The 11504-nt window shown below is 52.1% G+C and overlaps 1 protein-coding gene across 1 annotated transcript; it reads left to right on the forward strand.

The window, feature by feature from the left end:
- The first annotated feature begins 673 nt into the window (after positions 1-673).
- gpr37a (G protein-coupled receptor 37a) lies at positions 674-5769 on the forward strand. Its single transcript, XM_029249722.1, has 2 exons — positions 674-1868; positions 4781-5769. The coding sequence occupies exons 1-2, from the start codon at positions 1020-1022 to the stop codon at positions 5582-5584; spliced, it is 1653 nt and encodes a 550-aa protein (XP_029105555.1). The 5' UTR covers positions 674-1019; the 3' UTR covers positions 5585-5769.
- The last annotated feature ends 5735 nt before the right edge of the window (positions 5770-11504 follow it).

Raw genomic sequence — 11504 nt, forward strand, 5'->3', positions numbered from 1 at the left:
GGCTCCGTTGTGGTGGAATGACCTCCCCCTCCACTCAGAACTGCTGAAACTCTGTCTACATTCTAGAAGGGTCTGAAAACTCACCTTTTCCAGACTCACTCCGCCCAAGATCTCTTAAGTTCACGTATGATGTAAATGTTCATGCAGCAACTTCATGATGATCCCCAGATAAGCCTTTATACAGCCGCTACTCCTGTATTGTGCGTAAATGTTTGTGTACCTTTTTTTAATTCTTAAAAAAAAAATTGTAGGAAGGTGATCAGGATTAGTCTATTCTGAGTTTTGTGCACCTTCTCATGCAATGGACATCAGTGCATCAAGTGGAAAGAAACAATTAAGCTTTCTTATGACTCACATGTCTGCAACTATGTCTCTTTCTCCTAATGTAATGCATACATTGTATTTTCTATGAGATGTACGTCTCTTTGGACAAAAGCGTCCGCTAAATGAATAAATGTAAATGTAAAACCACCTTGTGTTCACATGTAGCTGTAATGGGCCGCTCAGCTACGTGCAGATGAGCGAATCGCTGCGCAGAACTGCGAGGTGGGGGGTCCTTCCTGCGCGAGACGCCGGTCCGTACTGTGTGTGCAAGGGCTTGGAGGCGCGGCGGCGCGGGGCGGGCGCGCGCTGCTTGTGCCAAGGGCTGGCGGTGACTGATGAGCTTTGACAGATCCGGGTTAGCCGCCGGGGGATCCACACCACACACTCGCGCACACACTCGCGCACGCGCTGCCGAGCCGCGCGGACGTCTCCCGCACATGGACGCGTCTCCAAGTTCTGCGCTCCGACGAGGAGCCCGAGAAGAGCTACGGGGACGAGCTCCCGGCGCGCTCACGGAGTAAGGAAGGCAGGCAGGCCGCCCGACCGCTCCGGCTTCCCTTGGGGATGGTTTAAAGTGCGGGAGCGCGCGCGATCAGACGCTGCGAGCGGAGCTCCGCGGCGCCCATGTGGTCTCTGCGGGGGGTCTCGCCGGGGATCGCCGCGGCGTTTTTCACTTAGCCACCCCTCGTCCCACAATGCAGCTGGGACACGCGCGCGCCGCCCTTTTCTGTCTGTGGACTCTGTCCGTTGTAGGGCACGGACGCAGGGACGCGTCCAGGTCTCGTGTCCAACTTGGGAGTGATGACCGCAGCGTTCCGAAGGGACGCTCCCCCTGGGACCCCACCGGCACCGGAACCGCAACCGCCGGGGAGGTTCTGCCGTTCACTGGGAGAGGAGCTTGGAGGCGACGCGACCGGACGGGGCTTTACTCCAGCGGCGCCATGGACTCGGCAGGTGGGCAGCGCCCCGCCCCAGGACCCCCATCGCTGGGCTGGAGCGGATCCCAGAGACGCCGGAGAGGGACCGTGGAAGACCGCAGCAAACTTGGGTGGAGAAAGCTGAGGAAGGGTGCTCGGACGGAGATCCTTCTGGACTCCCTGCAGGGGCGGCTCGACCCGGGGCCCAGAGCCCTGGCCCTGAACCAGTCATCGGAAGACTCTCCCTTTGACATCACTGGAGACGATGACTTATTCCCAGATGAGAATTTCGGGGACCCCACCCCCTTCGTTCCTCTCAGTACCCGGGGGGGTTCAGACAGGCTGAAGAACCCGTTTTATCCGCTGACGGCGGAGTCGTACGGAGCGTACGCGACCGTCTGCATCTCAGTCATCATGTTCGCCGTTGGAATAATGGGGAACGTGGCAATCATGTGCATCGTGTGTCACAACTACTACATGAGGAGCATCTCCAACTCTCTTCTGGCCAATTTGGCCTTATGGGATTTTCTGATCATCTTCTTCTGCCTGCCCCTGGTGGTATTCCACGAGCTGACAAAGACATGGCTCCTGGGAGAGGTTTCCTGCAAAATCATACCCTACATTGAGGTACCATGATAACTTTTCACCACTATGAGTTTGATTATGAGTAGAAAAGTTGAGAACGTTGTGATTCAAGTGCAGCACAATCTTACAGTGTAGTGGTGCAGGAGGACTTAATATAGTTGTAATTTGCTTTCATCTATCCTTCCATCCCCCCAGTTCAGTATGGGTTAGGGTCATCTGATATGACTGCAGATTAAGAGTACAAATGCATCATATTGTGCTCAGTGTTGCCATAGCGATGACAGAGTGACTGAGCTGCGCATCTTGGCGTAGGTTTGAATCCGGCTCAGAAATGCGGGCTTTGCGCGCTTTTCCCCTTATTCGCACCCCCAGGACATGTGCAGGAGGCAACAGTAAACCCCTTCTGTACCCTCCCTTGCCACAACAAGGGTAGTCGTCTTGATCTGACAGCACTTTCTCTACCGTAGTACCTTCGTGCTGCAGTGTGAACGAGAAGTGAAAAGGGACTCTGAAAACAGCGTTTGGTCAAGTTGAATGAACGTTGTCCAAGCGGTCTGGATAGAGGTGGTCAGTGGTGAATCAGTCCAGTCCACAACCTGCAGATGAATGTGGTGTTTGTGTTTGTGGAACGATGTAAACTCAAGAAACTGCTCCCCATTTATCTTCCAACGTGGTTCTGAGCAGCAACATCATTATAACTCAAAAACTTGTCAAAATATCTTTCAACAGCAGGTTCTAGTAGCCTTCATGACCTCCTGACCACACTGAAGTTTGTTCATTCTGTTCGCTCTGGTCCTCCTCGTTACAGACCTTCAGGAACGCTCTGTTAGCTCTACGCATGTCTTTGGCCCTCGCGTATGAGCTGTAGGTCCCTCAGTACATTGCTGAGTGCTCTACTGTAAATTCAGCACCATCAAGTCTCAACTCAAATGCATTTCCAGGCTGAGAAGGGTTCAGCAGTTGGGTGGCAAATCCACGGCAGGAGGGACCATTATAGAGAACCTAGACTTTAGATTTCGGACCACTCATGAGTGGGAACACCAGGTGAGCAGAAGAGAAGGCTGGGATATAAGGAATGACCAGGTTCTCCAGATATTGGCCTGCTGAGCCTTGAGCTGTCTGGTGGGCTGTAAGCCGAGTCTTGAAGACAGAGGAAGTCGATGGAAGGAGGTGAGAGGAGAAATGTGCGAATGATTTGGCAGGTCAAACACCGCTCTTGCTGTTGCATTATGGGTCATTGTAGGTCGTTGTAGACGCTTGATGGTAGAGGATGGAAGAGGTTGGAAGGAGTTGCAGTGAAGCAGGTGAGATCATGTAAGGTGGACCTGGAGGTGCGAGATATGGACGCTTTCGGAGAACTTGGCGGAACAGGTGTCTCCAGTTTTGGGTTACGATTTAAACGTGTCCGCAGAGCATGGTGCTGCCTTTCTGTTCAGGGCAAGATAGGGGGGTCAAAAAGAGCCCCATGTGTCCAGCACTTCAACAGGCTTCTAAAGCTCTTGTTACAGTGCAACTCCTGACATACAAGGAAATGACCTGAAAATTTAATTGTCTTATGAGTGTTTATCTGACACTTTTCACCAAATCAGCTTACCCTGTTAATCTACATGCAGTTTACCCATTTATCCAGCTGGGTAGTTTTACTGGAGCAGTTCAGGGTCAGTACCTTGCTCAAGGGTACTACAGCAGTCAGTGGTGTTTCAACCTGTGACCTTCAGATCTGAAGGCAACAGCTGTAACCACTGTGCCGAACTACTCCTCTTTTACTGTATTTGTAGTAAATACAGCCCATGGTGATTTACATTAGGCTGTATGAAGAGATACCTGCTATTGACCTGTGCATGTGTGTATGTAAAGAGTGCATCTCACTGGTGTGTCTGAAGGTTACATTCGAACCCATGGACTGTTACCTGTTCGATAGTGTTTTATTTACATGCTTTAACACATGAGTGTGTAGGAGGAGGACAACAGTCTTCCGCAACCACAAGACCGGACACGTACAAATTCCAGGTGCTGCTGGGTGTTTGTAGATCTTCACCTGGGCCGGGGGGGGGGGTTCAGTGCAGCGCTCTGTGTGTCACTGATACAATTTCAGCAGCACAAAATACATCATGAGACGCTTTGTGAATAATTCAGTGTAGAATTACTTGTGGATTAAATCTTTAATGAGCCCTTAATCATTCGTCCTAGGGAAAGCAAGCGTGCGTGTGTGTGTGTGTGCGTGCGTGCGTGCATGCCACTACAAATTCCATCATGCTTCCAGCCAAATTTTACAGAAGGAAGAATACTTAATAAAGCCTAAGCGATAAATGGGAAAAATGGTGTCGTGTGTGAAGTTAGCGTACGAGAGCCCGGACGTTCCGGAACCTGTCGGTGCAGCGCTGCACGAGGAATGTTGGTTATATTGTCAATTTAAAAGAAAAATACAAAATAAAATATTAATTAAAGTTAGGCTTTGCTAGATGAGCCGTGGGCCTCGTTTGCAGCAGATGCCAAAGTGCTATTAGGTTCTGGGTTCGATGATTCGTCCGTCAGCCTTTTTTCTTGGGCTGAGTTGCTGTTTGCGTTCACTGCGGAAACCAGAGCGCCCGGCAGAAACCCATGCAAACTCGATGCGGTCTGAGCCGGATTCGCACCTACGGCCAAACGGCTCAGACGCTGTGGGGTGGCAGTGCTACCCGCTGCGCCGCTCTGCCCCTCTGTCTAGTTTTAAGCCTTAGTTAATAAATGGCGTACAGAGGACCGAGTCTGTGGTCTCGAGCTCCTCGCTGTTCATTTCCTGTAGTAGAAAACACGACGACAGATACGTGAGTGTCAGTCCTTTTCGTATTTCCCTCCAATAATTCATAACGTGCCCTGCTAAGGTTTGAAGGTCCCTACATGGTTAAGGAGCTGCACTCCTTGCGGGGAGTGTGTCGCTGTGTGTCGACCGCAACGCTGTGCTCTTCGCGTAGGTGGCGTCCCTGGGCGTGAGCACCTTCACGCTGTGCGCCCTGTGCATCGACCGCTTCCGCGCCGCCACCAACGTGCGCCTGTACTACGAGATGATGGAGAGCTGCGCCTCCACCTCGGCCAAGCTGGCCGTGATCTGGGCGGGGGCCCTCCTCCTGGCGCTGCCCGAGCTCCTCCTGCGGCAGCTGGAGCGGGAGGAGGACGACGAGCGCTGCGTGGTGCGCATCTCCACGGAGCTGCCCGACACGGTCTACGTGCTGGGGCTCACCTACGACAGCGCCCGCCTCTGGTGGTACTTCGGCTGCTACTTCTGCCTGCCCACCCTCTTCACCATCGGCTGCTCGCTGGCCACGGCGCGCAAGATCCGCCAGGCGGAGAGGGCCTGCGTGCGCGGCACCAAGAAGCAGATCCGCCTCGAGAGCCAGATGAACTGCACGGTGGTGGCGCTGGCCATCCTCTACGGCCTGTGCATCGTTCCCGAGAACATCTGCAACATCGTGTGGGCCTACATGGCGGCGGGGGTCCCGCGGCGCACCATGGAGCTCCTGCAGCTCGTCGCTCAGATGCTGCTCTTCTGCAAGTCGGCCGCGGCGCCGGTGCTGCTGCTGTGCCTCTGCCGCCCGTTCGGCCGCGCCTTCCTCGACTGCTGCTGCTGCTGCTGCGACGAGTGCGCCGCCGCCTCCCGCTCCTCGACCGCCGCCAGCGACGACAACGAGCAGGAATGCACCACCGAGCTGGAGCTCTCGCCCTTCAGCACCATCCGCCGCGAGATATCCGCCTACAGCCCCGTGGGCACGCACTGCTGAGATGGGCTGCGGGACGCTGCACGCGTGTGTGTGTGTGTGTGTGTGCGTGCGTGCGTGCGTGCGTGCGTGCGTGCGTGCATGCGAACCTTGAAAGTATGAAAGTTCAGACTGATTTGTCAATGTCCTTCTGTCCCTCCATTATCTCACACACACACATTGACAGATGCCGCTTGTCCTGAGCGGGGTCGCGGCGAACCAGAGCCTAACCCGGCAACACAGGGCGCAAGGCTGGAGGGGGAGGAGACGCACCCAGGCCGGGATGCCGGTCTGTCATAAAGCACCCCAAGCGGGACTCGACCCCTAACCCACCAGAGAGCAGGACCCGGCCAAGCCTGCCCCACCACCGCACCCCCCCGCCCTTATCAGTAACTGCTTTTCCAGGGCGGGGCCATGTGGTCCAGAGCTCATCCTGGAGGCATAGGCTGTGAAGCAGAGTGTACCCTGGGGAGTCTGGGCGCATATCGCAGGGCAATCACAAACACGCACGCACGCACACACGCACGCACGCACGCTACGGGCAATTTAGAGTCACCAGTTCACCTGAAACAAATGTCTTTGGACCGTGGGAGGAAACCAGAGCGCCCCGAGGAAACCTACGCAGACACGGTGAGAACATGCAAACTCCACACACACGCTGCGTCGCTGTGCTGCCCTGTTCTCTACATGTTTTAGCCAAAAACGCTCATAAATAACGTTGAGCTCAACAGTCCTGTCCCACGTCCTCCACTGACTGGGTTCCCGTCGTTTCTGCAGGAAAACATACTTACACGTAAACATACACACAACGTGGGACATACGTGTTCCCACCCGGAAACACAATCCCACGTGTATTTTGTGAACACAAAAATAGGATTACAGCGTTATTGTTTGTAGGAACGCGCTGTTTGCCGCTGGAGGACATCGTGCCTCTTGTCCTCGTCCCCGACACCGGAACCCTGTCGTGGAGCTGCAGTGCGTTTAACGCGTCTCGGATACGTCCTGTTTATAGTCTTTACAGGCCCTAGTTTATTTAGTCCTGAACGCGGAACACGCGTTTCCCCACGAAGCGCCGGTAGTGACACACGTGAGGACGTTCTGCTGTTGTGTCGTCGCACCTCTTGCGAATCAGCTGAGAGGCTCCTCTGATTAAGACTTATTAGTATTGTTGTTGTTATTATCGTCATGCTGTTATTATTTTATTCACTCTGAACAGTGTGGTGTGTGTCCCTCGACTGGGCCGCCGGCTCAAAGTGCTCCTTTTTTAGTCATGAAATCTCACTTTAATAATAAAACAGAAATGAACGTTGCTGAAGGTTGCAGCTCATTCTCTGTGGGGGGGGTGGGTGGGTGGGGCAAGTCATAATTTACGCTCTTTCCCACGTGTGACGTGTGGCCCGTGAAAGTGGCCCACGCGCACCCGCAAAGGCAGCTGTTGGGCCTCTCCCATCCAGGCCATGTTGGAACATCCCGGTCATGGACACGTCAGCATGGGAGCGACCGCCACCCGGGAGCACGTGCGTCCTACTCACGTTACCGCGGTCAGCATCGGTGGTAAAACGTGGTCACAGAGGTGCGGTCCAGTCGGCAGCGACCGTCTCCCTTGTGCACAGCTCTCTTGGTGCTGGACACAGGCTGTCCTCAAGGGTCCTGCTCATCTGCTGCCCATGACATCACCGGGACAGAAACGCACACGGGGGCTGTTGTCATACCCTCGTTTCCACGGCGACCGGAAGACTCCACCGGAGAGCAGCCGATGCAGTGGCGCAACCGACCAGCTGAAGATGACCGGGAGGAAACCACGGCACGGTAAGGACGGAGGGCCTTGTCCGTCTACCTGGCTTCTGTTAACCCCGGTAAACCCTCACGCTGGTGTCTTCTTAACAGGAGTAAAATAAGAGAGCAGAGGGCAGCGCCATGGTAACTGGCAGCGTGATCCACGTGGGCTGATGTTCTCGCTCCGGTCCCCATGGTCGGTGTCGTGGGTTCGACAGACTTTCACATTTATTTCTGCTCTTCTCCCGTTACAGCGTTGGACCGGAGCGGCATCCCCCCCCGTCATTAGTTCCGTCATCAATTTGGTCGCTCTAAGACAAAACGCGCAATCTGCCTTAGTCCATAAATCATGCGTCCAAATATATCCACGTACGATTTATCATGCATCCCTCCGCCGCTCAAAGACCCCTTTGTTTCCGGAGATGTTCTGCTCATGTGCAGCTTCTGGACGCTGCAGCCTCCTATTTTGGGTGCCGTGCAGAAGAGAGGAGGCCCTGTCGGCGGTCGTCTTGAAATAGAGAGCCACGCATCACATCTCCTCACGTCAAATACCCCTCAGCTCATCTTTTTTTTTTCCCCCATCCATTTAAATCTTCCTATGAACATTAAAGCTGGAACAATGCGTGTGGAAGCAGAGCGCAACACACTCGCTCTCAAAGTAATAATAAATAATAAAGGTATCTCGTTTTTCCAGGCACTTTTCGTGGAACCAGCTCATGTTCAGCAGTCACTCTGTCGGGCAGCAGAGCACAGCGCCCAGAACCAAACAAAAACCCACCAATTATACCCCAAATGTGCGTCGCATTCTTACACAAATAAGGTATATATTCGATTTGTGCGGAAATTTAACCCGCAAGAAAAGTGCAGGTAGATTACTGAGCAGGTAGAAGGGAATGTTCACGGATACCCCTTAATTTATAAATATTTGTGTGTGTGAACGCGTGTATATGCTGGTACATACTGCATATACATTAATTTATACATATATTTGTATTTTTATGCAATTTTACATAGTGATCATTTTGAGACTCTACTCACTTTTCCTTTTTCTTTTATTTATAGATTTTTATTCTAAGTCATAAATAGCAAAACGTGATTAACCCCGATGCTGCTGCTGTCATATCAACCCTGCTTGCTTTAGTTTGTCATCTTATATTATAATATACTAAAAATAGATTTTAGTGATAACGGTTGATATTATTCTTGCCTCACCGTATATTTCAGTTCTAATTTTAAACAAAAAAAAAAAAACTCCCACAACCGACTGTAGCCGCAAGACTTAGGTCTTCATTCTCATCCTGTCGTTTTGCATAAACAAATCAGTCACTTTCATTATCCGTCCAGCCGCTCGTGAGCTGGGATGCTGGAAAGGCAGGATTCTCGCTGCGAGACGTGTCCCAGAGGACACCTGATCGTCGTGCTCAGCTGCCACAATTCCTCACCGCGGGGAGAGGACTCCTCTACGAAGCGCCCCAGGTGGTTGCGGTGCGGGGTTTTCCACCGGCCGGGTGCTCGTTCGGGGGCGGGTAACACCTCTCGTTACAGACCGATGAGGAGTAACAGGTGGCTCATTATGTCCTCATTTTGTCCCCATCCGGACGTCTCCATCGGTCCATTAGCGGTTGTGATTGTTTAGTGATTGCGCTGCCGGTGCTTGTTAACCCAACATACAGGCCCTGTGATAGAGGTGCTGGAATTGTACCTACCCAGGTGGGTTCCTCACGGTGCGGTGACCGTGAGTCCGGGTGTCTCCTACCACGGTACGTATGTGCCCCTCCCCCCGGGTCCAAAAAGCAGCCCAACCTCATTGCTGTTCACGCTTCTGCTTCTAAAACCTTCTGCTGCAGCTCGGTCGTCAGAAACAGAGCAGAGCGCATAAAACCACGCAATTTCCGAGGCGGAGGAGCCCCATCCCTGCGAGAGGCCCTGCGACGTGTTTTAAATTGCCTATGAGCTCGGCTCCGTCTCCGTTTCTTCCCAAACGCCCAGCGTGCTCGACAGCCCGGGGTTGTTGCGCTACAGGAAAACACGTTTTTCCTTTTTGCTCCGCTAAAGCGAGCGCGGCGACGGCAGCATTGGGGGGGTTCGGGGGATCAGCCTGAGCAACGCAACTCTTCCAGCATGTCCGCAGGACCGAGGTGCTGCCGCAGGGCGCTGAACACAACACATTTCCAGCGCTTCTCAGAAGCAGCTGGCACTAAATACTTGACCTCTGTCATGGACAAATTTACCTTTGTGTTTACCGCAATAGCCCCTGCCCTGCTGTTACCACAATCATAGTACGAATGGCAACCAAATGCAGTTGACAGTGAAGGCAGACAGGTGAGAGATGAAGTGCAAATAACCTGATATATGGCATCAGTGACCTCAACTTGTATGTTGTATGTTCTCCTATGTAATTCTTATATATACACACACACACACACATTGTCTGGATCGCTTGTCCCATCCGGGGTCGCGGGAAACTGGAGCCTAACCCAGCAACACAGGGCGTAAGGCTGGAGGGGGAGGGGACACACCTAGGACGGGACGCCAGTCCATCGCAAGGCACCCCAAGCGGGATTCGAACCCCAGACCCACCGGAGAGCAGGACCCAGTCCGACCCACTGCCCCACCGCACCCCCCTATTTTTATATATATATATATGTACAGTATAAATACATATACACACAGTGTCATCTTCATCTTCATCTTCCTCTGCTTATCCGGGACCGGGTCACAGGGCAGATACATATACACACAGTGTATACACTGTAAATATATATGTACGTATATATATGTGTGTGTGTGTGTGTATATATATATATATATATATATATATATATATATATATATATATGTATATACATTGTGTGTTACACTTTATTAGAGGACATTCCTTAAAAATCTGAAGGGTAAAAACAAAATTGATTCTGAAACTTCAAGCGTAAGAAACGTTTTGTGGCTTTTAATGACCAACTTCGAACCTCGCCGTGTCAACGGATGAATGTGCTCAGTCGTACGATGTAAATAATAAATAATTCAACTGACACGAATTAACACTTTTTTTACGGTGTCTGTATGGTGTATAAATACTTCATTATAATGGCCCTACATTTCACTGAACCTGAGTCCTTGAAAGGAAAGTGGTGTCCAGTCACTTCACTTACAGGAACCATAAAAATACAGTGTAGATATATATATATATATGAGACAATCGGGGATCAGTTGAGTCTTTCCAGCTGTTGGAGGCAGACCGTTTTTTTCCCCAACTGGTAACTGTGACCTACGGTAGAGTGCAGTACAGTACATCCGCACCACAAGCAGACCTGTTGGAGGGATGAGCGTGATGTACCACATGGAGGCCCGGAGAGATACTTTGTTTTACTGCCCTCATCCAGCATGAGAATAGCCAGCAAATATGCCGGAGCTCTCAAAGGCAGTCGGTGTTCGTTCATCATTAAGTACAAATTATACCACGGTACAGCGTCGGAAACATGCGTGCTGCTCGAGTCTCGTTGAAACGGTACGGCGGAGTGAGGCAGCGGGGGTTTTGCTAACGGGTCAGCGGTCCTGCATCCCCAGCCGAGCTGCGTAATTGAATAATGGAGGGTTTGGAAGCGGCATCCAGGGAGATAAGGTCTTCGTTGTGTGTTTCTGGCCTTTGTGCGATCGTTCCTTTGTTTGTAGGTCGCCGCTACTGGTGCACGCCTGAATGGCCAAATGAGTTGTGCGCGCTCAGAGTTCCCTTTTCCGCGACGAAGGGCCGTGCTCCTCGGAAGCACAATGAGCCGCCCCGCTCCTCTCCTCTGAAAAGTGTTGTAGCGACGTTCTTCTGCTGCCAAGTTGGCCTTTTCCCTTTCCCCCGTCTCTTTTCTGTGCTTCTGAAGAGCGCTCCTCATGCTGGAGCGAAAGGCCCGTCCACGACCGCTCCCTCCAGGGGTCCCAACACCAGCGCCCATCGTTCGCGCCCATTGTCCCAGTAACGCTGCTCATGGTCACACGGTCACCTTTATCATCCTTTAGTAAGTCTAAGGGCCTTGACCACTGTGCTGTCATTTTTAGTACCAGGTTCAGGGGCGATATTCTATGACAAGATGCTTTCACCTTTTTTCCCTCACTTTTTCTAAAGCTTTTAAATATACCGGCATTTGCAGCGTTTGTTGTCATTCGGTCGCCATGGGAACTG

This window comes from Scleropages formosus, chromosome 2 (genome assembly GCF_900964775.1).
Source record: "Scleropages formosus chromosome 2, fSclFor1.1, whole genome shotgun sequence".
Classification (NCBI taxonomy): Eukaryota; Metazoa; Chordata; class Actinopteri; order Osteoglossiformes; family Osteoglossidae; genus Scleropages; species Scleropages formosus.

What these genes read in the sequence shown, in the direction of transcription:
- gpr37a (XM_029249722.1), top strand. Translation starts at nt 1,020, where the DNA reads ATGCAGCTGGGACACGCGCGCGCCGCCCTTTTCTGTCTGTGGACTCTG. An exon ending in AAATCATACCCTACATTGAG is followed by an intron (nt 1,869 to 4,780) that starts GTACCATGATAA and finishes CTCTTCGCGTAG; the next exon opens with GTGGCGTCCCTGGGCGTGAG.